The 27,102-nt window shown below is 48.6% G+C and overlaps 1 protein-coding gene across 4 annotated transcripts in view; it reads left to right on the forward strand.

The window, feature by feature from the left end:
* FAM135B (family with sequence similarity 135 member B) overlaps positions 1 to 27,102 on the forward strand; it is a 272,589-nt gene that overhangs the window by 151,526 nt on the left and 93,961 nt on the right. The window contains exon 1 of one of the 4 annotated variants that reach the window (XM_047728399.1): positions 17,766 to 17,864. The exons of the other annotated variants lie outside the window; for them this stretch is intronic. Coding sequence (XP_047584355.1) covers positions 17,804 to 17,864 — 61 coding nt within the window. The 5' untranslated portion in view covers positions 17,766 to 17,803. Of the gene's footprint in view, positions 1 to 17,765; positions 17,865 to 27,102 lie in introns of those variants that run through there. 4 annotated transcript variants of the gene reach the window in all.

Consider the following 27,102-nt stretch of genomic DNA (forward strand, 5'->3'; position numbering starts at 1 on the left):
AAGAGTGTGAGCATTGATTAGATATAATTAGAGATGGAACTTTCCAACAAAAATCGATGACAAACCTTTGTTTTCCAATCACTTTCAGGGCCCTTGAAATATCGAGGCAGATAGAGATCTTGGGAATTAAAATGAAAAGCAGAACCAAAACCAGTGTTGGGGGATGGGGATAGGAGCGACTAGGCATTTATCACACCGACTCCTATAAACAGTAATTACTGTAAATGGTAAATATACCGTATCTTAGGCAATCAGGGGAAAAGCAAAGCTTACCTGTGCCCCCTTAGCTGTTGATTTCAAGCTTACGTGTCAAACAGAACAGCTTCTTGGTTTTATTTCCTTGCGCAGATGTAATACAGTGGCAACATACGAGCTAAATGATGTTAATAAAACCGAGCTTCCACATTTTACGATTCAATTTCCATATAAGATTGAGTTGGGAGGGAGGAGAAGGGATTCCATCGCCTAAAAATAATTCAGTATGACAGCGTGCACAAATGCCTGGGTGCAGGGAAGTCAGAGCCAGCTCCGGGGAAGATCTGAGCTGCGGTTAAGTCAGGCGGAGCCACCAGCAAACAGCCAGAGGTTAAAGCCAGTGGAGCAGAGCTACACGTGGAGGTTTTTGGGGCTGGTTGAACGTTCGGGGGTGGGCACATGAAAAGAGGCTCACGAAGAGCTCAAGGAGGAACTGAGAGGAAAAGACCAGGGAGGGACTGTATCTCAAAGAGGCGGTCTCCGTCTCAGGGCCGAGGTTAGAAAGAGGTTTCCGATAGGGAACAGGAAGCATCTATTAGCAGTAAATTTCTAAATTTTGGGTTCAAGGTCTTTGAAATCAAACTTCCCGAAGAATCCCCTAACGCATGCCCTGGCTTGGCCTGGGCCGCTTTCTGCTCTTTCTGCAACCCCCATCCCAGGTGCTGATCCCCCTTCCATGTTTCCCTGGTGGAGTCCTACTGGATCATCAAACTCCCCAGCTCAGTTTCCTCTTCCTACTTCCACAGAGCCTTTTATCCTCCAGGCAGGTGTAATCTCACCACTTATAATCTTTTTTAATGTTTTATCTGAACGTCCTGTAGGATTCTTAATGTTTCTGACCATGTAGCCTGCGGATTAACACTCCCTCCAATGTGCTGGGGCTAGAATATAGGACACTTGCATGTATCTCCCTCTGTCTCCCCTACCCTTTGCCCCTTCACTCCCACTCTGTCTTTACAACTTTGCCCACAGGCCACTTGCTTCCCAGAAGTCTCCCCTGGCCTGGCTGAGTGCCCAGTCTCTCTGCTCCCTGGCATCCATCACTGCTGTCATGTATTAGTGTGAAAACACTCAGCTCTTCTCTTGGTTCCTGCAGCTTCAAGCTCAGTGAAGGCAGGAACCATGTGCTCCTGTGTATTTTCTGCACGTGACCATCACCCACTGGTTTCTATTGGGGTCAGCTGCCTTGTTCGTAGGTAAGAGAACTTGTCTCCTTTGTAATGTAGTAGCTCCCGAGAGTCAATGTCAAAGCCACCATGGGAACACACATGCCGGGTCTCAGACTGGTACCCTTCTTTTCTCTCTCTCTCTCTTTTTTTTTTTTTTTTTTTTGACTCATACCCTTCTTAACAGGCTAGACCGTCCCTCTCACCTAGAAATGCTGTCTGAGAAGTCCATCCCTTGGGAACCTTTACCACAGTGGGTGCCAGCCCTTCTTGGGCTTCTGCATGTGAGGGACAAAAGCCAAGGGATTACTAGCCAAAGGAATAAAGCAGCAAAGGTGGGATTTTAGAGTTGAGTCAGGAGTGTGAGGACTTGTCATGGTCTAACTCTTCTTTCTGGTCAGTTTACATTCATTGAGAAAGATTCTGAAGATCATCGCCTGGAAGTCTTTGAAGTAGAAATGAGAAGAAATTGGAAATGGGAATCAAATGGGAAATTCAACACCACTTTCGGGCCAAAAGGGACTTTAAAAATGTGGTGGAAACCTTGCAGACCCAGAGTCATTAAATGGATTGGCCAAGGTCCTTAGTCAGTGGAAAAGCTAGTATTTGAAATTCAGGAACTTGAGATCTAATGGATATTTTCTCCTTTCACAAAATGTTTGTCCCATTATGAGGAAGGCCCTCCATTCACCATTTGAATAGTGAGGAGTTCATTTAAGGTTCCTGAGTTTTAATTTCCCCCGGGGAAGAAGAGGCCTCATTTTGTAGTTCAACCAAATGGATGAAACGCCGTGATGTTGCCAGCCTAGCACGTGGCATTGTCGTGGCAGTTGACTCCTTGGATTCTATCCCCCCCTTTCTCTGCCCACAGAACCCTACTTTTCCTAGGGAAATACCCATCTCCCATCTTCTCTGCCATGTGGCTTATTGATTTAATTCCCAGCTGCAGGCTTGGTTCTGATGAGCTTTCACCAATCAGCAATCCCTTGGTCCTGGTCCAAGGAGGGACCTGTTTTCTGTCTCTGTTCTGGATGTCGGGGTACAGAGATAGTGAGTTTTGATACTGTTGTGTCCATTTTTCTATGCTAGAATCTAGGGCTGTCCACACAATGATAGGAGGGAGCTAGAGAAAGACAAAGCCCAAAGACCATCAGGGTTTTGGGTTTCATCCCTGAGCCAATGAGTTAAGCCGTCCTTGAAGCACAAACTGCCCTTGGTTACAATTTGAGTTTTCTTTCTTGTTGAAGTTGGTACGAGTTGAACTTTCTGCTTTCTCATGAATACAGATATTTAGTAAAGGAGAATTTTCTTAATGTCCCCTTAATTTTAAAATATGTGTCTCTGAAGACGGCAGAGGAGGCTGCCTGGCGTTTCGGGGTCCACCGTACTTTAAGAACTCTGATCGAAGTGTTAGAAGGACCTGCCGGTCATCCTTCGAGCTAAATTTGGTTAAGAGGACTCTGAAGTTGCGAGTGTCACCTTAGCACTAGTTACCCAGCCGGCCTCTCCACCTCCCCAGAGGCTGGGCCAGGGGCTTTTTAGCAGTCCCTAGTCCACAGCCACGTGGATAAAATCCTCTTCCAGTGCTGCGAGCATGTGGGGCTTTCCACATCTCTTGCTCCCCCTTCTCTCGTTAGGCAGGTGGGTCCTTTGAGTGGGTTTCTCCTAATTACAAAACGCATGCATGCTCATTGAGAATCTATTTAAAATCAAAAGTGCAGAAACATGAAGAACCCCATCATGCTACCATCTAGGCATCACATAAGCAAAGCATTCAGGGGATTATCTGTTCAAATTGTTTTCTTTCCCTCTCTTTTTTCCTATCACCTCTCCCCCCCCCCGCTCTTCCCGTGTTTCCTTCTAAACTCCTCTCTTAACGATCTCTGTCTATATGTAGCCAAAGTTGAGATGATTCCATAGCTTGTCTCTTTTATTTCTGTTTATTACAGAGGTTGGCTTTTCATTAATTAGGCCAGGAGCTCCATCTTTTTACTTCCTTCCTAACTTTCCACGTACTGGGCTCAGGTGACTTATTTAACTTCTCCATGAGGTCGCATGGTCTGATTTCAGTGCTGTTTCTTGTAGAGGACAACATGAAGAACATTCTGTGCCCAAGTTCTGCCAGTGACTTTGTTGGCTGAGAAATGTCTTACAAGAACCAAGCGCCTAGTAAGGTTAATGAGCTTGCACATAAGTGACCTTTTGAGGTCCCAACCTTTTCCGGGAGCCTTGTTAGTCTCCTGGTCTAAATATAGCTGCCTGGATCCAGCCACTTTTCAGCCCACTTGCTTGTTCAGATTCAGGCTAATATCAGCTGGCTCTGCATGGGGCATTTTATGAAAAGTCTGTGTAACAAACAGCAGATATTCGAAACATTTTGCAGATCACAAGAGCGCACAGCAGGTACGGAGCTGCAGAGAGGCCCCGCCACCTGTCGTAGGCAACAGCGTATAATGAGGACTAAGGCAGCCAAGGCAGTTTGCATCTTGGCCCAACCCCGGGGTGGTGCACATTTGCTCCTCCTGCCTTGATTTTGGATTCCATGAGGACAAAGGCCAGCAGGGTCCTTCTGTCAACCTCGAGTCTCCCCTCCGTAAAATGGGAGAGCTAACAAGCAGTGTCCGTGGTATTGCAGAGTTAAGTGAGGGATGGGAACAATGAGATGGGGAGCATCAGCCTGAAGAGTGGCTCGGGTCCTTCCACAATAAACCGCGCTCCCTGTTTCCTTGCCTGGATCTTGCTGTAAGATGTTTTGATCAGTCATTTAGCTCTGAGGGAAGCAGAGCTGTTGCCCAAGAGGAGGGGAGGGAGCCATGCAGAGGGCGGGCTGCCAGCTGAGCAGACACCACCCCGCCTTTCCCTATCAGGAGCTCCTGTGACCAGCCCACCATGGCCAGAGATTCGGGACAGATGAGAATAACAGAAAGCACAGTTTTGTAGTTTTGAATTTTGCAGCTGGAGGAAGCTGTTTCTGTGGGAAACAGGTGCTGTGGGAAGCAGGTGCTGTTTCTGTGGGAAGGCAAAGATGGAGACTGGTACCCAGGACTGCATTCTGCTTCCACCGGTGCGCCCCGCAACCTTGATCATGCCATGTAGACTGTCCCCGTCTCACCTGATGCTTCCATGTGATGGCCCTCGTGAACACACTTCCCAGGGCTGTGAGGACGGGCTGAGATCGCAAACAACCCGAAAGTGCCTGGTGCCCAGTACGTGTTCGTTAGTGAGCAGTCTCAGAGCAGGGTGGACGGAGCAGAAAGGGTCTAAGCAGAGACCCCGGGGGGAGGGGTGCAGGCAGTTGATGGGATCGGCTGTGTCCCTGACCACGTTCTCTAATACTCCATGTACTTAGAAAGTGGAGAGAGCCAAGACATGGCACCTTGCTCCACAGCTCGGGCCGTTTGACCGAGAAATGCGTCTTTGCCTCCTCACCCTCCCTGAGCCTGGATCATGATTAGAGCAGATGCACAGATGGACCCCAGGACAGGGGGAGGCAAACCAATGTAGGGAAGGGATGCTTAAGCTCCTCAGAGAACATAAATTATAGCAAAGTTACTGCATTAAATTAAAACAACCAGTCTTGTGTAGAGGGGTAGATGTTCCATAAGCGCCTTCTGGTACGATACAAGAAGACCATGGATGGACCACGGCAAACTTCTACGTAGAATGTATTGCCCAGATCAAAAAAAGTAAAAACCCTCCCCCCACCAAAGAGAAGGAGTGGAAGGGGGATGGGCAGGAGAGACACCAGCGGCATAAAAACAGCCACAAGTGGGTGCATCTCTGAGGGCAAATGCTGGTATGAGTCCAGACCAGGAGCCTTAGGTGTGGGTCTCCCTGTTCAGCCCCGGGAACATCAGCAGAGAAAAAGAAGGGTAGAAAAGTCCCAGCGAGGGCCACCCCCAGACACGCATTAGGCACCGATGTGAATCTGCTCTGCAGCAGACCATCGTCCATTCCTGTCCTCAGGATAGTCCAGATCCTGTTCCACAAATACAAACACTCGGAAAAAATTCCAGACGCACACATGCACCTTGTATGCTGGCCTGCATCCCTGCGTTTCCCTGCTGTGACCTCCTGCGTCTCCGGAACCACGTAAGCCAGTGGGGTTCCCGTGAGCTTTGGTCCACTGGAAGCCACTGGTGGAAAACCAGAAGTTAGGAAGGAGGGAGACCACCTCCTCCTTTTCCCCAGCATCTCTGGTGGGGTCCCCGGCAGCTGCTGGAGCAGGGCCAGGCAGAGCAGGTCCCAGAAGCCTCAGCAATGTTTGTTCAGCACCCCTGCTTCCCGCTCTGCATCAGGAGTGAGTTCCCAGCAGCCTTGGTCGCGCTGGAAGTGTTTCCAGCAAGTTCAAGCTCCAGGGACACTGGTAGCTTCCAAATCTAGGTGAACACCGACACCCCCTCCTTCTGGCCTTTCCAGCCCCTCCAGTACCTCGGTGTCCAAACCCCTGCACTGGGCCCCTTTCTGCGCAAAGATTGGAGCCCTTTCTGCTCTCCTGCGAGGACATAGCTCCAGTGGGGGAGTGAGCTACCGGAAACAAACATCAACACAGACAACTGACAACAGGACCCACTTGAATCTGCCAAACCACGTTTGAGTTTCTTTCTTTTTTTTTTTTTTTTAAAGATTTTTTTTTTTTTATTTATTTGTCAGAGAGAGAGAGAGGGAGAGAGAGTGAGCACAGGCAGACAGAATGGCAGGCAGAGGCAGAGGGAGAAGCAGGCTCCCTGATGAGCAAGGAGCCTGATGTGGGACTCGATCCCAGGACGCTGGGATCATGACCTGAGCCGAAGGCAGCTGCTCAACCAACTGAGCCACCCAGGGGTCCCCCACGTTTGAGTTTCTTAAGTGGGGTCTTTCCCCTTGAAATTAGGAGAAAAACTAAGGTTTAAAGAAAAAAAAAACACCCACAAGTTAGAGATAAGTGTGTTGGGTATGTTGCAAAGAAAACAGAATGCAGCGTTTACTGTCCGGGCACCGCCGGCATCCAGGGTAAGGCGCCACGCACACCTTTCCTGGGGTATTTCGGGGCAGATTTAAATCCCGCTCACACCCCTCCCCCCATGTGATTGCGCATTTCCCCATTCAGAATAACACTTGTCGCTGCCCTAACAGACGTCTTTGACGGTACCTTTACTTTCTCGCCTGCATGTCCCCGACCAGGGCTGGCTGGATGGATTCTGAATCCAGCACACCCCCGTGGCTCCCGAGGGGTTCAGCAGTGCTACCTGACGGGGACTCTGCAGTAGGGTTCTGGGGTACCCTGTTGGTGCCTCCCTCCTGAAAAGCAGTGCGGCCTTTTAAAACTTATTTCAAGGCTCCAGACACTGTGTAATTTCTTTATCAAGTGCCCAGGCTATACTTCTGGCCTGACGTGAGTGACCTTGGATCATCTCAGCTCCCTGTGTGTGCCCCCCCGCACCAGATGCTACAGCCGATGGCTCACATCACCAGCTCACTGCTGGGGCTAGTGGTGCCCTGCCACTTGAGTTAATTGGATGTTTCATGATCATTAAATTAAACGGAGAGAAAAACGTTGGCTGACACTTAGAGGAGCTCCCAGGATGCTTGAGATGAAACCCGGATTCCAAAAGCAGGTGTGTGAACAGAACTGTTGGGCTCACAGGCTGCAGGTGAGCCCAGTACCAAGGGGGGGTCAGTTAAAGTGTACTGGGGATGACTCTGGAGAGTGAGGTGTTCTGTACCTGCCCTGAGAAGACAAGACAGAGGTCGGACAGTGCTGGGGAGGGTCCAGAGCCAAGGGTGCAAACCTGAGCAGAGCTTAGAAACTTTGTCTTGAATGAGTGAAGGTATGATTGACTCATCGCTTGATCGTCCCATTCATCCGCAGGTACATTCTTTAGGGGCTCTGAGGGGAAAGTACAAAGTAGAAAATGAGAAGAAAACCCTCCATCATCCAAGGCTTGTGATTTCCCCTTAGGTGGGGGTTTCACGGTTGTTGGGAACTGATGTCTCTGGATTGTGGAGGCTTGGAGAACAGTGCACAAGAACCGCCTCCTCTGAGGAGGGAGGCGCTGAGATTTGATTGACAGCTGAAGGGAGGTGCTGAGATTTGATTGACAGCTGAAGGGAGGCGCTGAGATTTGATTGACAGCTGAAGGGAGGCGCTGAGATTTGATTGACAGCTGAAGGGAGGTGCTGAGATTTGATTGACAGCTGAAGGGAGGCGCTGAGATTTGAGTGACAGCTGAAGGGAGGCGCTGAGATTTGAGTGACAGCTGAAGGGAGGCGCTGAGATTTGATTGACAGCTGAAAAGGCTCTAATGTCACTGGCTGAGCCAGGAGTGTATTTAAAGGAAGGGAAGGAGGGAGGGTGGGAGGAAGGAAGAAAGAAAGAGGTTTTCATTCACAAAGAAACTGGACATGCGCCCAAGGAAATGAGGATTCAAGCTGACAGTGGCTAATGAGAGGCTTAGCGGGAAGGTGCTGGGATGACAGGCGAGCAGATGCACGGGTGACTTTTCAGAAAGCATCAGTGGGTGAGGAGGGCCGCTGTTTTAGGTGGACTTCCAGCCTGCGGGGCCAAGTGCCACACCAGGAAGGAAAACTGTCTTTACTGCAGACCCACAGTGTGACAGTCCTTCTTCTGGACTCTGCAGGATGAAGAATCTTGGACACATCCTAGAAAAGGTTTCCGGGAGACTTTGTCATCTGGAGATTTATTTTCGAAAAATTTCATGTTTTTGTTTGCTTCTGTCACAAAAGTATTTTGATTACCAACATGGCCCTGGCCTCGTGGCTTCCGAGTACCGGCCCTCCTGCCTGCCTGGTATCAGCCCCCCCCCCCCCCACAGCCTGTTTGCCTGCCAAGTTCCAGCCCCAGTGGGTTCTTGTACTCCCCCACAGGCCCTGCTCTCCCTCCTCTGCACTTTAACTTGATCTCTCTCCTCCCTGTGGCTTCTCTCTCGCCCATCCCTTTGCTTCCCCCACCTTCCTTTACTCTAGATCCTTCTGGTGTTGTACTGATGAAGTTCTAGAACCTAGGTGAGGTTTGGTGGGCTGAGGTCCGGAGCCGATGACCAAGAAAGAATTCTTGAGACATCTTTGGTGCAAAATGGTGGTTTATGAAAGCACGGGGACAGGACCCGTGGGCAGGAAGAGCTACTGCCCGGGGTTGTGAGGGACGGCAGGTTATGTACCTTGCGGTTGGGGGGAAGGGAGGTTTCAATGGAACTTTCATATGCTAAAGAGGGCCTACAAGGTGCCGGGGAAGGGATACCCAGGTCTTGTGGCTTGATCCCTGTTGTCTTTAGGCCGGCCATTAACATCAAGATAGTTGGGAGATTCCTGGTGGGATGTCACAATCCTGCTATCAGGCGTCTTTGTTAGTGAGATTCAGGTTCAGAAGAGATTTAACTATATTTACATTTCCTTCTACCTCAGCCTCCTTCGGTTTTGTTTCTGGAGGGGAGGGTGACATTAGGGCTTGAGGAACTGAGCTATTTGCCTCTGGAAATTGTGCTATTGATAAGGTAACTTCTTTGTTTGTAGATCTCTAGGACATTTGTAAACCAAGGGAGACTCCATCTTGTAGGATTGTGATCTCTGCAAGTTAATTATTTGTTTCTCGCTTAAGGCAGTCAGGGGCGCCTGAGGAATGTCACACACATTACCGAGGGGAGCAGGTGTAGAGGGGGTGCACGGTGCCAGCTTTTGCTTTGTCTTCAGCCAGCCTCCTGCTCCCTCATCAGTACCAACCTGCAGACTTACCCACCCACCCCGGAACCCCAGACATCACCAATGTCACACCTGCAATGACCTCTTTTCTCCCTTTTCCACCCCTGTGCAGTGCAAGTTACCACCCGATTATGAGCTCTCCCAGGCTGGGGAATTTGAGGTACAACTTGCTCATGGCCATGTTCTCCTGCTACAAAGTAGGCGCTCAGTAACAATGTATTTAATGCTTGCATGAAGGGACTTGATTTGTTTCCCTCAGAGTGCAGGGCCATGGTTGGAGGGAGATTAATGGAGGAATCTGCATCGATGGGTGATCAATGGAATAAAATGATTCCATTCATTTGCCAAGTAAGGAATACAACTATGTTACTTCAGTGTTTACATTGTTAATTTTGTTACATAAGTGACCTCCTTGAGCATATTACAAAGAAGGCTAAAGATATCTTTGACTACTATCTAAAGGCAAGACCCCTCCCCTTCCCAAAGAAAGCATTGCTGGTTTGTTGGTATATATTCTCCTTTTTTTTTTTTTTTTTTTTTTTTTGCATGCTCTACTCACTGCCAGGTAACACGTAGGTGTTGGGTTTCCTTACCTTTACAAAATCTGTTTGCAAACACTGTGGGGGCTGAGGTGTGCTGCATTCGGCTTACACGAGCTCCCAGAGCTGGCTGTGTTCCTCTTTTCCCAGCTTTAGACACTTTTAGGTAGCTTAAAACTGGCCATGGGTGGGACTTATTGCTGCCAGAAATCCACAAACACCATGAGCCTGGTGTGTTTGGAAAACCACCTGTTAACCTACGTGCCAGCATGCCACTATCTGGGGGGGCTTTTGTAAAAGAAGATGACTCCACAAACATTTGTGCGCACACCTGCTTATGCAAAAGTGGGGAGAGCTTCTCTAGGGGAGATGACGAGAAGCCCCAGTGCTAAATCAGTCTCAGGGTGTACGGGTTTAATTTTTTTTAACAAGGACAACCAAAACTGCATCTAACCATGCCAGTTTAAACTCCCATCCACAGTGCATGAGACTAGTTCTCCCCATACACCTAGAGGGGTAGCACCAACTATCGCGTTTCCGTTTGCATTTCCCTGAGGCTGACCCAACTGTTCATGTGGGTATTTGTCCTTTTTATTTCCCCTTTATGAGAATTTCCCATTTATGAGTTTTCTTTCTCTTTCTTTGGGCCATTTGCTCCTTCGTGATGCAGTTTTGCTCCCGGCCTCCAGCCAAACACATCTTCGAGAGTGACCCTTGGATCGATCAGGTGGAAAATCTCTTCTCCTGGGCTGTAGCTTGTCCTAGAACTTTGTTTGTAGGTAAATTTTGTCATCAAGAAAGTCCAACCTTTGAAGTCTAATGTACCGAAGTTCTACCTACTGGCCTGTTCCAGATGAGCTCTCCTAATACACGTTTATGATTTATTCTTCTTAACAGTCTGGGGCTGTAAGGACACTCCCATTTACAGAAGGAGAAACTGAGGCTTGGGGGAGTAAAGGGTGGGACAGGATCTGTGCCTGGGTCTGTTTGGCCTCATTATCACTTTGCCTTTGAGCCAAGGCTCCATGCTGCTCCTGTGGTGGCCCCTCCCGGCCCCTGCCAGCCACTCCCAGCACTTCCTGCTGACTCTGCCCCCCATTGGGCATGTTTCAGCCATGCAGATGTTACCTGCTGGGGTGGTCTTGTCCTTCCAGATGGTCCCCTTGGATCAACCTTAAAATAGTACCAGGCCAGCTCTCCTCTCCACATGCCTCAACTCTCGTCCATAAGCAACGCCTCCTTTCTGTCAACAAATTCCAGATGCTTAAGCTTATCCTAATACATTAGCATCCATCCTGTTGAGCTGCAGAGGCGTGAAAAGTGCACTGGCCCTCTGGTTCGTTCCCAGACTGTGGGGATCTGTACCGGGCTCTCTGAGTAGGTGTGCCCTGTCTGGATGAAAGGAGCTGACATGTCTTTTCTCTCCTCCACTGAAGGAGGCACAAATAAAGACTGACTTCCCAGCAAGGACTCTTGGCAGACCTCTGCACATATGCTCTATCTAGTATCCTTTCTTCCTTCTTCATCTGCTACCATGTGACTCCTCTAACCTATCTGAGGGTCAAGAGCCATGGTTCTCACCCTTTCCCTCCTAAGCCTTGTTCGGAGTCTGACCCTTGATGTTTGTTTGAAGGTCAGTTATGGCCCCTGTCAAACTTCACTTTTTTTTTTAAAATATGTTCAAATCCTGGTTATTTATTTATTTATTAAAGATTTTTATTTATTTGACACACACACAGAGAAATCACAAGTAGGCAGAGAGGCAGGCAGAGAGAGAGGAGGAAGCAGGATCCCCACTGAGCAGAGAGCCTGATGCGGGGCTCGATCCCAGGACCCTGAGATCATGACCTGAGCCGAAGACAGAGGCTTAACCCACTGAGCCACCCAGGCACCCCAAACTTCACTTTTAAAAACCCATAAAAATGGTAGTTTCTGTATGTTAATCAACTGGAATTTAAATAAAACCTTTATTTTTATTTATTTATTTTTAAAGATTTTATTTATTTACTTGTCAGAGAGAGAGAGAGAGGGGGCAAGAGTGTGAGCGCAAGTGGGGAGAGCGGCAGGCAGAGGCGGGAAGCAGGCTCCCCACTGAGCAAGGACCCTGATGCAGGACCCGATCCCAGGACCCCGGGATCCTGACCTGGGCCGAAGGCAGACACTTAATGACTGAGCCACCCAGTGCCCCTTAAATAAAAACTTAAAAGAATGCAAAAAAAAAAAAAAAATCCAAATCTAAAAAAAGAAAAAGAAAAATGTAAATTTAAATCATTTTACAATTAATGATGTAAAAATGAGGTTCTTTGTTTCGTATGTGTTAATTGAATGTCATAATCAGAGATTCATAGTCAAGTATACAAAGAGTTTGCATTAACAAATCTTGTTGCTGTTAGGAAAAATGGTTGTTTTTTTGGGGCGCCTGGGTGGCTCAGTGGGTTAAGCCGCTGCCTTCGGCTCAGGTCATGATCCCAGGTCCTGGGTTCGAGCCCCACATCGGGCTTTCTGCTCAGCGGGGAGCCTGCTTCCTCCTCTCTCTCTGCCTGCCTCTCTGCCTACTTGTGATTTCTCTCTGTCAAATAAATAAATAAAATCTTTAAAAAAAAAAAAAAAAAAAAAAGGAAAAATGGTTGTTTTCATCTTCAGACCATGAGCGTCCCCCCTCAAATTAAGTGTGCTGGATTTCCTTCCGTCTTGATTTATGCAGCGTTTAGGACATATAACTGAAGGATTGCTTGAGTTTTGGGGTTTTTTCCCTTAGTATAGTATAAATCCCAGGAGGACAGAAGCCTGTCTTCCTTGCTGCTGTGGCTGGAGAGTCAAGGACACGTCTCCTTGCCTCCGGTCTTCATGCTGAGTCGGTGGATGGACAGTGGATGAAGGGATGAGAGTGAATGATGAACTCTAGTGTCACTCCCAGACCTCAGGGAGAGAGCCCTCCCTCTCATCCCTGTGTCTTTGGGAGCCTCACCTGGTCCCCAGTATTGATTGCTGTGGTTGAAAGCAGTTCTGATCGATATGTTAAAGTTTAAAGCACAATAAAAATCGTGACTCCTGTAAATGAATGTTCTTGTTTATCTTCTGTGAAGTAAATGTCCTTCACCTCCGTTTTCTGAAATATGTACCGACCGCTGACCACATTTTTATAGATCGGTACCAATGACACTAATAAATTTCTGTTCATTGTGCAACTGAATATACCAGGCATTGTGCTTGGTCTTTTGTAAATATTACAAATCCTGCGAACAATGGAGGAAAGTACCTCTGTTCCTATTTGCAAAGGAGGAGTCAGGATCTCAGTGGGTAGAGTCAAGGACTTGGGTGTTTCTGAGTCATTGTTGTAGTTGGGTTATTAGTTTTGTTTCCTCAAGTGGGTAACCAGACTTCTCTCTCTTTTTGTCATTTTTTGTAATGGTCAGATGAGAAGAGAGTTATTATTATTATTTTTTATTAAAAAGGTCAGTGAGTTAATAGCTTTATACTTTTGTCAAAACTAATAAAACATATTTTTTAGTTCCACATTCGACAAATATCTATGAAACAGCTACTGAACCTGCTTTGCAGGCTTTTGGGAGTGTGTGAGCAGAAAGAATATAGTGGGCACCGAAGACTTAGTCTAACACAGGAGGAGGCCATTTTTATGCCCGCTGACAGAGAGGTGCGCTGCGTGGTGAGAGCCTGTAATCACGGATTTGATCCCACGAGGGAGATAGAGAATATTCCTATGGAAAGAGATGACTGAACTGAGGGCAGGAGGGTGAGCAGAAGTCAGCTGGGTTCTCAGGGAAGGGAAATCCCGCTGTGGGTGGAGGGAACGGCCTGGGCGCAGCTGATGTGATGACAAGGAGGGACTGGCTCGCCCGTGTGGCTGCAGAGCACTGAGCAGAGGAGCCGGGGGTGAGACGAGGACAGAGAGAGAGGTGGGAAAGGCTTTGAGGACTCTCTGAGAAGTTGCTTCCCTTTACCCTAAGAGGTATGGAAAGATTCTGAAGGCTTTTGATCAGGGGAACAGCTTGGTCCTATCTGCATGTTGGAAACATTCTTCTCTGGAGACGTGGTGGGCAGTCAGTCCTCCTGAGGGGCAGGTGGGGTAGAAGGAAGTCCCTTGGTGGTCCAGGTGAGGGGCTGTGATGGAGCGAAGCAGGAGCATTTGCTGGGGGATTACGCTTGGGAAGTGCAGGAGAATGTATAGGCATGGCTCTCAGATTTCTGGCTTACACAAGAGACTGGATCATAGAACACCTTACTGAAATAAGGAATCTTGGAAGAGAAACCAGCTTTTTACCTTTTTTTCTTTTTTGTTCCAGGGGTAATATGGAAAAGTGACATTTTTTAAAGAAGATTTTATTTTTAAGTAATCTCTACACCCATTGTGGGGCTCAAACTCACAACCCTGAGCTCAAGAGTCACATGCTCCAACTGAGCCAACCAGGCACCCTGGAAATTTTAAACAGGTTTAATGTGTGGTGCCTCTAAAAATCCAAGCAGACGGTGTCAGGTCATCAACTAAAGGTACAGGTCCTGAACTTAGAAGAAAAGTCTGGGTTAGGGACATAAATTTCTTTGAGTGTCCATGTGTCACATTCTATTTTATATACTGGACTTAGAATGCAAACAGGCAAACTTCCTGCTCTCCTAGGGTTTCCCTTCTGGTTGGAGGGAAAGACCGTCGATAAGCCTCCGGTGGTATTGCCTTCTGGAGCAAGATAACTCCCTGAAAGGGAGGGAGGCAGTGCTGAGGGGAGTGTAGGCATCTCTGACTTTCAGAGACGTGACTCTGACACGGAGACAGAGAAGAGCTACCAGAGTCAAGAATGAAACTAGTGGAGCTTTATTCCCAGAGGCTGAGGGAAGAGCGTATTTCAGGGAGGAGGAGTTGGCCAACGTGGCAGGACCCTGCTGGGGACTGAGCCTGACGCAAGCTCACACTTTCCATAAAATCTGAGCCGTGTGTAGGGTGCTCCCTTCATGGGGATAAGGGGCCAGAATGCAGGTGGGTTTTTATTTGTTTGTTTTTTGTTTTATTTTATTTTGTTTTAATTTAATTTAATTTTTAGAGTTCCGAGAGTCATCGTTTATGCACCACACCCTGTGCTCCATGCAATACGCGCCCTCCTTAATACCCACCACCAGGTTCATCTAACCCCTCCCCTCCTCCCCTCCATAACCCTCCAATTGTTTCTCGGAGTCCACGGTCTCTCATGCTTCATCTCCCACTCCGATTTCCCTCAACTCACTTTTCCTTTCCTTCTCCTAATGTGCTCCGTGTTATTCCTTATGCTCCATAAATAAGCGAAACCATATGATAATTGACTCTCTCTGCTTGACTTATTTCACTCAGCGTAATCTCTTCCAGTCCCATCCATGTTGATACCAAAAGTTGGGTATTCATCCTTTCTGATGGAGGCATCATACTCCATTGTGTATATGGACCAGACCATATCTTCTTTACCTATTTGTCCGTTGAAGGGCATCTTGGCTCTTTCCACAGTTTGGCGATTGTAGCCATTGCTGCTATGAACATTGGGGTACAGGGGACCCTTCTTTTCAGTAAATCTGTATCCTTGGGGTAAATACCCAGTAGTGCAATTGCAGGGTCATAGGGTAGCTCTATTTTTAATTTCTTAAGGAACTTCCATACTGTTTTCCAAAGTGGTTGCACCAACTTGCATTCCCACCAACAGTGAGAGGGTTTCCCTTTCTCCACATCTTCCCCAACACTTCTGTTTTTGTGGGGAGGAGGGAGGTTGGAAGTGTGAGTGGGGTAATGAAGAACAATGGGCACCAGTAGACATCTGTTGGCTGAGCTCATTGCTCCAGGAAGGAGGGAGATAGGGTAGTGGCTGGAGGGGCTTGGAGTTTTGACTTCTGTATGTATTTTGTTTCTAATGAGAGAAAACTGACTGTACTTAGAAGCCATTGAGAAGGAACTAGTTTAGAGAAGCTGAGTATGTAAATTAAGAAGAGAAGATAATTGAAATGGTCATTAAAAGTTTACTTTTTCTCTGAACCTATGCCAGACGCCATGGCTGCTGAGATGAGCCACAGCATTGTTGAGCCCCAAGAAACTCCCCCAGACGTGCAGACCAGCAATGCCAAGATGCTGGGTGGTTCTGAGGAGTGTGGAGCTCTGTGCATGGTAGCCCAGCATTGGGTGGGGCTGACTGCCCATGGCGTCCAGCTGTCTCCCTGTCCCCAGACCCCAACAACTTAGACTGGCCCACGGGTAGTGGCCATGGTACATAAGCAGCAAGTTTGCAGATTGCCTCCATGCCAAGGTGGAGATGTGAAGACGAATGAACGTGACTTAGCAGGCCATCTGGTGATTGAATCCAAAGCTGCACTAATTGATTCTGAGGACGTAGGCCTAGGCATGCTCTGATATTGGAGCCAACTGGCTAAGCGTTGGCTGACACCCAGGCAGATGCTGCTGTGACTTTCAGGTGCTGGTTATAGAAATTTGTCAGACACAAAGGCATTGAGAGATCCTTGGCGAGGGTCCTTCAGTGCCCCGGCAAACATCAGGGCAGTGTGGGGAGGGGCAGAAGGAAGGGCCCTGGACTGGGATGCTGGATTCTGGGATTCAATGCTGGGTCTGCCCCTGGTCTGGATTATCCATCTTCCTAAGCCTCCTGGTTCCTATCTGTGAAATGGGTTTATAGAACTATGTGATTTTCTTTTAGCTATCAGCCCCCATATTGAATGAGTGGATTCTCAGAATAGCAGCTCATAGATGAAAAGGGAAAAACTACCTTCCCTAGTAAGGACCAGGGTAATCACGTCCCCAGGATAAACTTACCCTTATGTTGCTAGACTCCTACTGTGCATTTAGTTTATTCAAATACTCACCTTTGTCACTGGGAAGACCCAAACAACCGGTCTATTGCCTATACTTCACATAGCTTATAGAGGGTGGGGAAGCTGGTGGTATGCAGGTGGGGTAAGGTGATTCCAAGATGAGTACTACTACACTAGTCCTTCTCTTATCTATGAGTACTACTACACCAGTCCTTCTCTTATCTATCAGAATGGCCCTTTGGAAGAAGAGGGTCTCATGATTAATTTAGATATGAAGAACAGTAGGCTTAAGAGGACACATAATTTATAAGTGAACGGAGCATCTGAACTTGAATACAGATCAGATTTGGGAACCTGCCTTCTTGTAACTACACTGAATGGGAACATCTCCAGAAAGAGGTGACATGTGAGAGGTCATTGAGACACAGGCAGGATTTTGAGATGAAAATGAGGCTTTCGATTCGTGAAAGAATATTAATTGTGTGCCGTTTATGCCAAGCGCCTTGCTAGATGCCAAGAGCACAGCGGTGAGCAGCGCACTGTGAAGGCGTGGAGAAACCTTCAGTCTCGTGACAGAACACCGAGAGCTGTGCCTCTGCACGACGGGCGTCCTCCACAAGCTGGTGCCAAATGTGTCGGGGACAGGGCAGGGGGCACCCAGGAAGCTGGGCTTCCGAGGGGAGAACTTCTGAAGAAGGGACAAAAATAATAAGGCTCGATGGATGAAAAGTAGAAAGCTAAGTGGGGAAAAATGTCCGAGGGAGAAGAGTATTCAAAAAATACTTCTGGGGTGCCTGGATGGCTCAGTGTGTTAAGCATCCAAGTCTCAATTTAGGCTCAGGTTGAACTCAAGGTTGTGAGATCGAGCCCTGTGTCAGGGTCTTCACTCAACATAGAGTCTGGTTGGGATTCTTTCCCTCCCTTTCCCTCTGCCCCTCACCCTGCTCACACAATCTGTCTCAATACAAAAATAAAACCTTTAAACATATATAAAAATATAATATATATTATTATACTATAAATACATTATTATTATATAATATATAAATATATGGTAATAGAAACAATATTATATGTAAGTATATAAATATATATATCATATGTTTTTATATATACACATATATTTATAGATTACCCACTCGGGGCAAGCACTATGCGAAGCAGGTCCGATCAGGAACAACTCGTATTTGGCATGGGGGCAGTCCCCATGAGCTAACAGCTCCTGACCAAAAATCCAGAATTAAGAACGTGATTAGAGCACTGAACAATGATGCTCGCTGTGTCCCCCGCCATGGCCCAGCAGCCTAAAGAATCTCTTGAGTGTTCCTCACACCTTCTCAACAGAACTGTATGACTGACCAACATACTGTATTGATCATCTGTGATAGGTTCGAAGTGCAGGATCCAACAGGTGAGTCCACGGAGGAAATCATAGCCTTTAGTCAAGGAAACACAATGATGATGGTCTTTGTTAAGAATAGGGGCTGTCTGGAATCTAGTCCTGCACGGGCCCTGGATTCTCAATACGTTTGATGAGAGGGTGTGTGTGTGTGTGCGCATGCGTGCGTGTGTGCATGTGTGTGTGTGCATGTACGTGTGGGGGGAGCAGTTACTCGAAGGACAGCACCTTCTGAATGCTAAGCAGGCTTGAAGAGTAAATATATGAGGTCCAGAGGTGAGGACACTCACTCTAAGCCATGGCTGTCAGAGGAGGCTTGCTCACAGCGAGAGCGTTTGAAATCGGTCACAGGGATGCAAAGGGCTCAGCTCTGGCATCCGGCCCTTGGGCTCCTAATTCCCTGAAGTGCCAGTGCCAGCTAAACAGGAGGCTGCTGTCTACACTCCCACTGTGCCCGACACTGGTCCGGCTGTGCGCAGGAGCTGGTGGGGCAAGTGCAGATGAAGAAGGAGCCCAGGGCCTGGTCAGGGCGTGTCCTGGGAGCCCTTCTGTCCTGCACCTGCTGCATGTGGAGTTGAAGGTCAATTACCGGGCTCGGCGGGGACCAGGTCTGAGTCAGGATGATCCCTCGTGATCCAGATCACCAGTTGGGCTGGGACTCTAAGGCAGGCAGTCCAGCAGGAGAGCCTGGGGTCCTCGAGAGATGGAGGAGGGCTGAGTTGGAGAGGGGAGCACTGGCCCTGGACTCATTCCCAAGTTCGCACACAGACAGACTGCATTCCTGTGGCATTTGGCACTGATGTCCAGCAGCAGGAGAAGGAGCTCCAGGAGGGAAGGGGGATAAGTAGGAGCATCCGTGTCCCAGAGGACCAGCTCAGACCACTCTGGGCTAGCCCAGGGTCTGGGGGAGGAGGTGAGGGATGAAGGCGCAGGTCTCCATGAGAACGGCTGGGCTGGCCTGCACCTGCTATGACGGTGCCTGGGTCGTTGGAATCAGGAGTGGCCTTCTGCCAGGGCTTCTAGTGTGCATACTGTCATTGTAGCCCCTGCCCTAAACTTTCCGGGCACCCCACCCCCTTGGCTCCTTGGCCTGGCCCCTCCCCCCAGGTCCTCACATTCCCTCCAGTCCTTAAATCAAGGGGGTACACCCTGCGCAGCAGAGGTCCGGCAGGATCCCGTGCATCACTCCTCTTGGCATGGGTTCTGATGGGCGGGCACTTGAGCTCACCGACTTGGAATATCCAGCCCCCTCACCCGGTTACAGGCGTGGCCCAGGCGTGTGCCCTAATGAGCAGGATGGAGGGGTCCAGTGGGGGAAAGTGAGGTAACGGAGGACAGGGTCCAGGCGAGAATGTCCTGTGAGGGGAAAGAGCTCCACTGATTCATGGCTCAGGCTGGGGCAGGGTTGGGGCAGCCCTTGGAAGCAGGAGGGGGCTGAGGCTGCTGATCTTACTGGACTGGTCAGTCGTATCTCAGCCCCGGGCAATAGAGCTGGCTCTCCCTCTGGAGGGACCCTCCATCCCTGTGGAAGGAGAGGGCAGAGTGGACACCTGCTTTCAGCGACTCAGTGCTGACCCTGGGAGGTGGGGTCCCTGCTGTTGTGGCAAGTCACTCCTGCCTCCTGTGTGCTGTGGCTTCCCATTAAGGCCAAGGTCACTGTGGGCTGGGCAGTGGTTCTGTCCTCCTGGGAACATGTCCATCACTGGGCCTGGGCATGGTCACGGCAGCTCCCACAAATATCTGATTAGCTCCAATTGTGGCCGTTCTTCGTCCTCCTTGGGAAGCATATGGCTGGGGCAGATGGCTCAGAAAAATTTGAATCACATAAACAGGGCTCTTTGTCTCCCATTTGCTGTCTCCTGATGACTTACGAACAGAATGGGTTTCAGGATTACAAGACCGGGCCTTACACCTTTCTCAGAAAACCCCACGTTGTGCCTTTCAGGTGAACTTAGCACCTGCTGCTCGCAGGGGATGTGAGTCCATGGGGGGGCCGGGCCATCGTGAGGTGTAGCAGGAAACAGCCAGCCTCGGGAGCGAGCTGCTCGAGCTGGGGTTCAGCCCGCTTCCACAAATGTTTATGAAGTGCCGCTGCCAAAGTCTTAGGGGTTGGGTCACTCTGAGCTTCGGGCAGCCGCGCATTCTATAGATATTTGCCGGGACACCTCACGCAGAGCTGGCTCTGTGCTCAGCCCTCACCTTGACGGCAGCATCCCCACTGATATGGAGGACGCAGGTTTTATTCTGAGTGCCACGAGGGGTGATAGTGCCCGGCTTGTATTTTATATTAACAGACCCAAGCGTGGTAATAGTAGGAGCGTGTTCAATATTGAAAGAAAATCCTAAAACGACAGAGAAAGGATTAGATTAATCAGAACCACGTTTTGAATGTGAATTTGCAGGATTCCAGATGACTGGCTAAGGGGGTGAGGGGGACGAATCAAAGGTGACCAGGAAGCGTGCTGCTGCTATGGGTAAGAGCAGGGGGAGAGGCGCATCCGGGAAACAAAAGCAGAGATTCTGTCTTGGGCTTGTAAGTTTAGTTTAGGGTGTGTATCCGACATCGAAGGAGTAATGTCTCGGGGCCGAGGGACCGTGCACAGCCACGCAGGAGAGGGATGGGGCTGGCGTCGCACGGTTGGGAGCTCTCAGCGTCTGAGTGGTGCATACAGTGTTGGGGTGGCTAGGGCCCCTTGGCGAGAGAGAAGAGCCCGTAAAGGAGGAAAGACATGGGTTCAAGACCCTGATGGGGGTCTGCAGTGCAGAGATGGGGGAGGTGCAGGAGGAGGCACGCCATGGGATCGAGGGGGGAGCAAGGTGGCCAGCAGTAAAAAGCCATAGTTATTGTTATTTTCCCTCAGAACTGAGGTTGGGGGCATTAAAATTCACCCCAAATCTCTCAGTGAGAAAAAGGAGATTCTCTGTGTTCCTCCATCCTTGCAAGCCATGCCCCTGCCCTGGTCCAAGCCTGCTTTCTCCCCAGAGCTGGGGGCACTTGAAGATCCCCCTTGAACTTCCCCTGAGAGTTTTACTAGCAACTGGTAGAATTCTGTCGTGAGTCCTTTCTATGGTCACATCTGCAACACACCGCTGTCCACATAGCCACACCTGCAAGATGTTACCCCTCCCCACACCCCTCCCCTCCCCCATGCTGGGTGCCCTTACCGGTCCTCTTGTTCAGTCCCTGCAGCCCGGAATGGGAGTTCTCTCTCATCCCCAGCTCACAGGGTAGGAAACTGAGGCTCACACATGGGGGAGTTCCTTGTTCGTAGGAACACAGTGGGCAGGTAGCAGAGCCCAGGGCAAACACATGGCATTTCACTCAAATCCGTTTCTTGTCCTTGCAAAGGCTCAAGACACACCCAGGCTGTGCACTGGGCTCGGCCATAGTTGGCTGGTGGTTAGGACAGATCTGCGGGAAGCTGGCTGGGTCCCTGGAGTCTGTTAGAGGTGACGTGCTGGCCTTTTACATTTGAGATTACATAGCCCTGCCTGTGATTGGCTAACAGAGTGTTACCAAGTGCTGGTCTTACCGGGCTCCCTCTAATAGGTAGGTCGCCATGGTTATAATTAAGTAATTAAGCCTGCTCGGAGTAGATGGGAGAAAGCTCACTGCTGAATTGCAGTGGCAGCCCTTGTTCATTTCCAGTAGGTTAAATGATGGTTTTTGTTTGTTTGTTTGTTTTTGCCTTCTTTGGTTTAGTTTCTGTAAACATGAGTTTCTGCCAGGCCTTGGTGTCTGCTGCATAACTTGATTTTTTGTGCAGCGTAGGCCAGGAGTCCCATATCCTGGGTGCAGGAACTATTGCTGGCATTCAGAAACTTCTGATCGCACCCCTCTTCCCCCTGCACACATTAGTAATGACATCACGGGTGGCTTCTGTGCATATCTGAGTGACTATAGTATGCACAGCCCAACCCTCCATCATCCTAGGGCGTCACTTCTGCAAAACACAAGGGATGGAGTGATGTGAGTCCAGTGAGGATAGAATGAAGTTGGGAAATGTGGGACTAAATGTTGGAGAACATTCTTTGCCATTGCTGTAGCATCACCAGGGACTGGTGTTATGTCCACCATACGGACATATGGCCCATGAGTGATAAGCAAACTTAGGGATGAAAGGATGCGACAAAAGCTCAAGATTCAGAGTCCCTGATGTACCGTTTACTGTATTTGATGCTGAAGATGCAACTTAACCTGCAATGATCAGCTTTCTCTTGAGTCAAATGAAGCCTCTCACACCCAAGGTCAAGTGAGATGAGGGATAGAAGGTAGCCAGAGCTCAAGCGAATCCCAGTATAGCGTCTATGGAGCAATTTGCAATGCATGAGCAATTCTGTATTTATTATAGTTTATGGAGAAGTGATGTTTCCAAACCATGTAGTTAATAAATAACAATGTCTGGGCTCAAACCCAGTTTGTTGTACAACTTGGAGCTCGGTTCAAATTGGTTAAGTAGGCCATCTAAGATGTTGTAAGTAATGCAGTGTGTCTGGAGAGATGAGAAATGCATTCAGACAGGAGAGGTCCAAGGAAGTGAACAAAGGGGTTGCCCATGTCCTGCCCTGTCCATGCCCATCCATGGACAGATGTACGAGTTGGATACACCCCAAAAGGGACTCTGATTGTCCATTTCTGAATTCCACTGTCTTGCATAGGACCTGACACATAGCCAGTGATTAATAAGAATTTAATGACTACGTGAACATGTTTTATAGCAAAAACCACAAAAAACATATTAATCTGGGATTATGGGTAAGGCATAAACTCATATCCTTGTTTATTAAAGCAAATTATTCAATATTCCATGGGCATCCCATATTTTAAGTAGAAAGCAAAACCTTTTTATCTTTTCAAATGGCAACACAAATGACAACTAAAACATAGCCTTTTATTGATGTTAGCAATATAATGTGCTTCAAACACTGAAGGTACACGTATGTCCGCGTCTCTCCAGATATCCCACAGAAGTGCTTTTGTATCTAAGCGCCCTGTTAGCAGAACCGCTAACCCACTAACCTGCTTCCCCCATCTCACACTGGCTGAGGCGCTGCGGGTTACACGGTGAGATGGGATCCTGTTTCGAAAGCCAGGCTGAGAAGGACCTGGGTCGGATCCGTCTCTTGCTACTGGGGCTTCACATGGGATACAGGTGTTCTGTTGAAGGGGTCCTTTAGAGTTCCAGGAATTCTGTAGCCTCAACGGTGAGCTCCTTGCTGGTCCAGTCATCTGTGTAAGGCTTTGGGGCCCTGCCTCAGGACTTCCAGGGGTCACTTTTTAGGTGACATTTACATGCTCAGCCATTGCTATTCAAAGCACAACCTTTGTGCTAATTCAGATGGATGCACAGAACTTTCTAGCTCACAATGGAACCAAGCCAGCCCTTCTACTCATGAACCCTTGGGCCATTGTGAACAGCCAGAGTCGTCATCCTTGAGCCCAGCTTTCCTGAAGCCACCTTTAGTTCCAGGAAACAGTAGTGCCTTGTCCATACAGTATGTTAATACATCTTTGGTTGGGTGACGTCTGCGCATCCAGTGGGTCTCCCCACTTGCAAATTCCCGAGTCATCAGAGCCTTGGCTCTTGGCTCCCAGGGGTTATGCCTTCCTTGTGTGGATTGTTTCACTTGTACTCTTGTCACAAGTATTTCCAAGGGGTACTCTTGTCACAAGTATTTCCAAGCAGCTTGGATGGAATCAAAGAAGGACATGTCATCCCTCTCTAGCTTCACAGTAAGTGTTCCCTGGTTCTACCAGCAGAAAACACTGAATGGATACGGGAAGTCACTCTGGTCATTCTCTCGAGAAACGGTGCACTTTGCTTCAAGGTGTTTTTCTTTTCTGCTTATTCTTTGGAATGATTAGGGAAAAAAAAAAAAAAAAAAAGTTTGGCTTCAAGGTGACTTTCTGTCCTGCCTAGAAATAGCCGGAGAACCACCTGGCATTAAGAATGATTATCACCTTCGTCTTATTAGGAAATCTGCTCGGGTTGGGAGAATTTTACAGTTAAGCATACTCTACTCATCTTATCTGAGGCTCAGATTCATTGTGGAATTTAGGCAGGGCAGGACTCTTGCCTTCTTTAAGCTCAGATTTAATGGGTTGCCCAAGGCCATACAGTGAGAAAGTGTGGGTGGGGGGGCAAATTGAGAAAGGAAGTTTGCCTTATTGAAGGAGGTCCTGTTTTATTTTTTTAAGAGGTTTCATTTATTTATTTGACATAGAGAGTGGGAGAGAGCACACAAGCACGGGGGAAAGGAGAGGGAAAATCAGGCTCCCCGCTGAGCAGAGAGCTGGACTTGGGGCTCTATCCCAGGACCCTGGGATCATGACCTGAGCCAAAGGCAGACGCTTAACTAACTGAGCCACCCAGGCAGCCCCGCCCCCCACTAAAGATTTTATTTCTTAGAGAGCGAGCCAGCAAGAGAGAAAGGCTGTCCTGACCTTGAGTGGCTCTTAGTCTAACTTGGCTTTTCCACTCCTGTGAGCTCTGATGTATTGGAGGGCCCTCGTGTTGGAATACAGCCTCAGTCTGAAAAAATTCAGTGATAGCTTCTCAGCATCTTCTTCGGTCAACAGTCCACATCTCACCCAGCTGCTTCCAGGCCTGGAGGGTTGGAAAGAGTCTCCCCAGAGTTTTCACTGTTGAGCACAAACCTGATTCTCTGGGGAGCCCCTCTGTGCCAGCAGAGCCATGGCCATGATCTTGGAATCGGAGTGGAGTAAATGCCCACGGGAGTGCAGCAGGCTTGCCCTCCAGGGAAGGGCGTCCATCGCAGGTGAACAGCACCTACACTGTGTAATCTGCACTCACAGAGGCCTCTGGGGCTGGGGTGGGGGCGTGGCGACCAGCAGAGGGAAGGTCTTCCTCCAGGTTGTAGACATTTAGAGATAATGTAGATATGCGGATTGTTGGTACCGCTCATTTACGTGGTGTGTGTGTGTTTGAGGGAACTCAGCAGAACCTAAAAGTCTTTACTCTTGCCTTCTGGCCTGGAATTCCTGTTAAGCTGCTTGAAACTCACTCCTGGATTGGTGGGAGCTGTAGAGGAATCCCTCTGCCTCTGTCCTATTCTCTTTCTCCTACTCCCTCCTCTCCTTTTCCTCTTCATTCCTTTTTCTTCCTTCCCCCAACTTCTTGCCACTACTTCATTTGACCTTAAATTTCCAGCCGTCCTTTCACGTACTTACGCGTGGTACCAACCCTGAGACACACAGAAGCAGATAGATATTTGGGGAGACTCTACTCTATACTTTCTGATTGGACCCCATGAGTGGAACTCCAGTTAAAAAATAAATAAAAGCATTCTAAAGAGACCTGTGGCTCTTGACCCCACCATGAAGAAAGGGCAGCATCCTGGATGTCCCCAAGGTCTCTAAGGGTGGAGAGAGAACATGCACGTTCCTCGTCTCTGGGTGTCCAGTGCCTGACCCATACAAGGACGGTGAGCCAGAACAAGGGCCCTCAGGAGAGCTCCATGAAATGAGCTGAAGAGCTGGTACTAGAAATTCCAGGAAGAGGACTTGCCAAGGAGAAGAAAGCCACATTTCCTTCAGAATGTCAGGAAGAGGGAGCCTAGATAATGGGCAAGGTATCAGCATGCGCATTGTCACGGTTGAGGGAAGATTTCCCGTGGGGACGAAGGAGGCAGGCATCGTCTCTGTGATGCCCACAGTTCTGGAGGGTGTCCGTGATCAGCGAGCCTGCCCTTGTAAGAAGACCTCTGTTTTATGCCCTACTTACTAGTGAGAAGAAAACAACACAGGAAGTCCCATAGGGCATGAGAAATGCCTCATGCAGGGCCTCACGGGGGCACTTAGGGATTTGGTGATCTGTGAAATCGTGGAGTCCTGTGGTCTAGTTTGTCAGTCTGCTCAAAGTCAGAGGACTTTAATCTGCCATAGAAATACGGCCAGCGAGTGGAGCCTGGGTGGCTCATCGGTTGAGCATCCGACTTGATGTTGGCTCAGGTCGTGATCTCAGGGTCATGAGATGGAACCCCATGTCAGGCTCTGTGGTCAGTGGCGAATCTGCTTGAGATTCTCTCTTTCTTTGCTCCTTCTCCTGCTCCCGTGTGCACGTGCTCTCTTTCTGGCTCTCTCTCACTCACTCTCTCTCATCTAAAATAAATTTTTAAAATTTTAAAAAAGAAAATGTGGCCAGTGGAACTGTATTCAACAGAAAATGCTCAGACCTTTTCCTAAGCACAAAGAGTCATCCCACCACATATCGTACACTCAGTACATGCCTGGTCTTAGGAGCTTGATTTATTTTATGCTTTTTATGTCTGTACGGATCCCAGGAGGTCGGGGTGGATATGCCCATTTTTCACATGGAAAGCTGTGGTTACAAGGGGTGATGTCACTTGCCCAAAAAGGCCGGTGATTGAACTGTTTTGCTGGCTGTCCCTCCTGGTACTAGACGGCTCAGTGCTGCTCTGACCTTCAGAGTCGTTACCCCATCCATCCTCGGCCACGGTGTCGGGCTGGCTGATAGATCAACTAGGCCTTGACAGTGATAGAGAAAGGGCTGGTGCAGCAAATAAAAACAGAAAGGCATTTGCACACAAGGATCACTTCTACTTAAAAGCCACATCAATTTGAATCCAGCGGGTCTAAATAGGTCTGCATTAGCCTGGCAATTCTCTTTCCTTCATGACGAAGTGCAAATTAGAGCAGACACATCTGAGCGGCCTTGGTAACGACCTGGGACTTCAATGTTTTTCTTCCCTCTGCTGAAGCTCCAAGGCAGGTGTTAGCTTGGGTGTCACTCTGCACTGGGGGCTGAGAGCGACCCTTTGTTCCCGTCTCCCCAGGATTCTTCAAGGCATCTGAGGACAATGCACAAGGCACTTGAGCTGTTTTTCTTTGCTGGTTGCACTGATTTTTCCTGTTATTTTCTGGGCTTTCTTTGCAAACATGCCATTTCTTTCTTTCTGTACTGATTTATAGAGGATCAACCTTTTTGCTAGGAGATGGGTACATTTTGTTCCTTCACCTGGGATTTCTTGGTTGTTAAATAGATAGACGTGAGAATAAATTCTCACGATGCCTCATCACATACAAACACCAAGACTCCTGCCTCTTTTCTGTTGAGCCATGGTTCTCTTCATCTGTAGTAAAATCTTCCCTAGCCATTTCCTAGAAGGATTAAGGAAATTTTGTAACGTACATGAACTCATGTTGGAAGCTGCAAAGTACCGCACGGCTGGCCATTTTATGAATAGGTAATCGTTGCCTTATATTGTA

Source organism: Lutra lutra, chromosome 4, assembly GCF_902655055.1.
Source record: "Lutra lutra chromosome 4, mLutLut1.2, whole genome shotgun sequence".
Classification (NCBI taxonomy): Eukaryota; Metazoa; Chordata; class Mammalia; order Carnivora; family Mustelidae; genus Lutra; species Lutra lutra.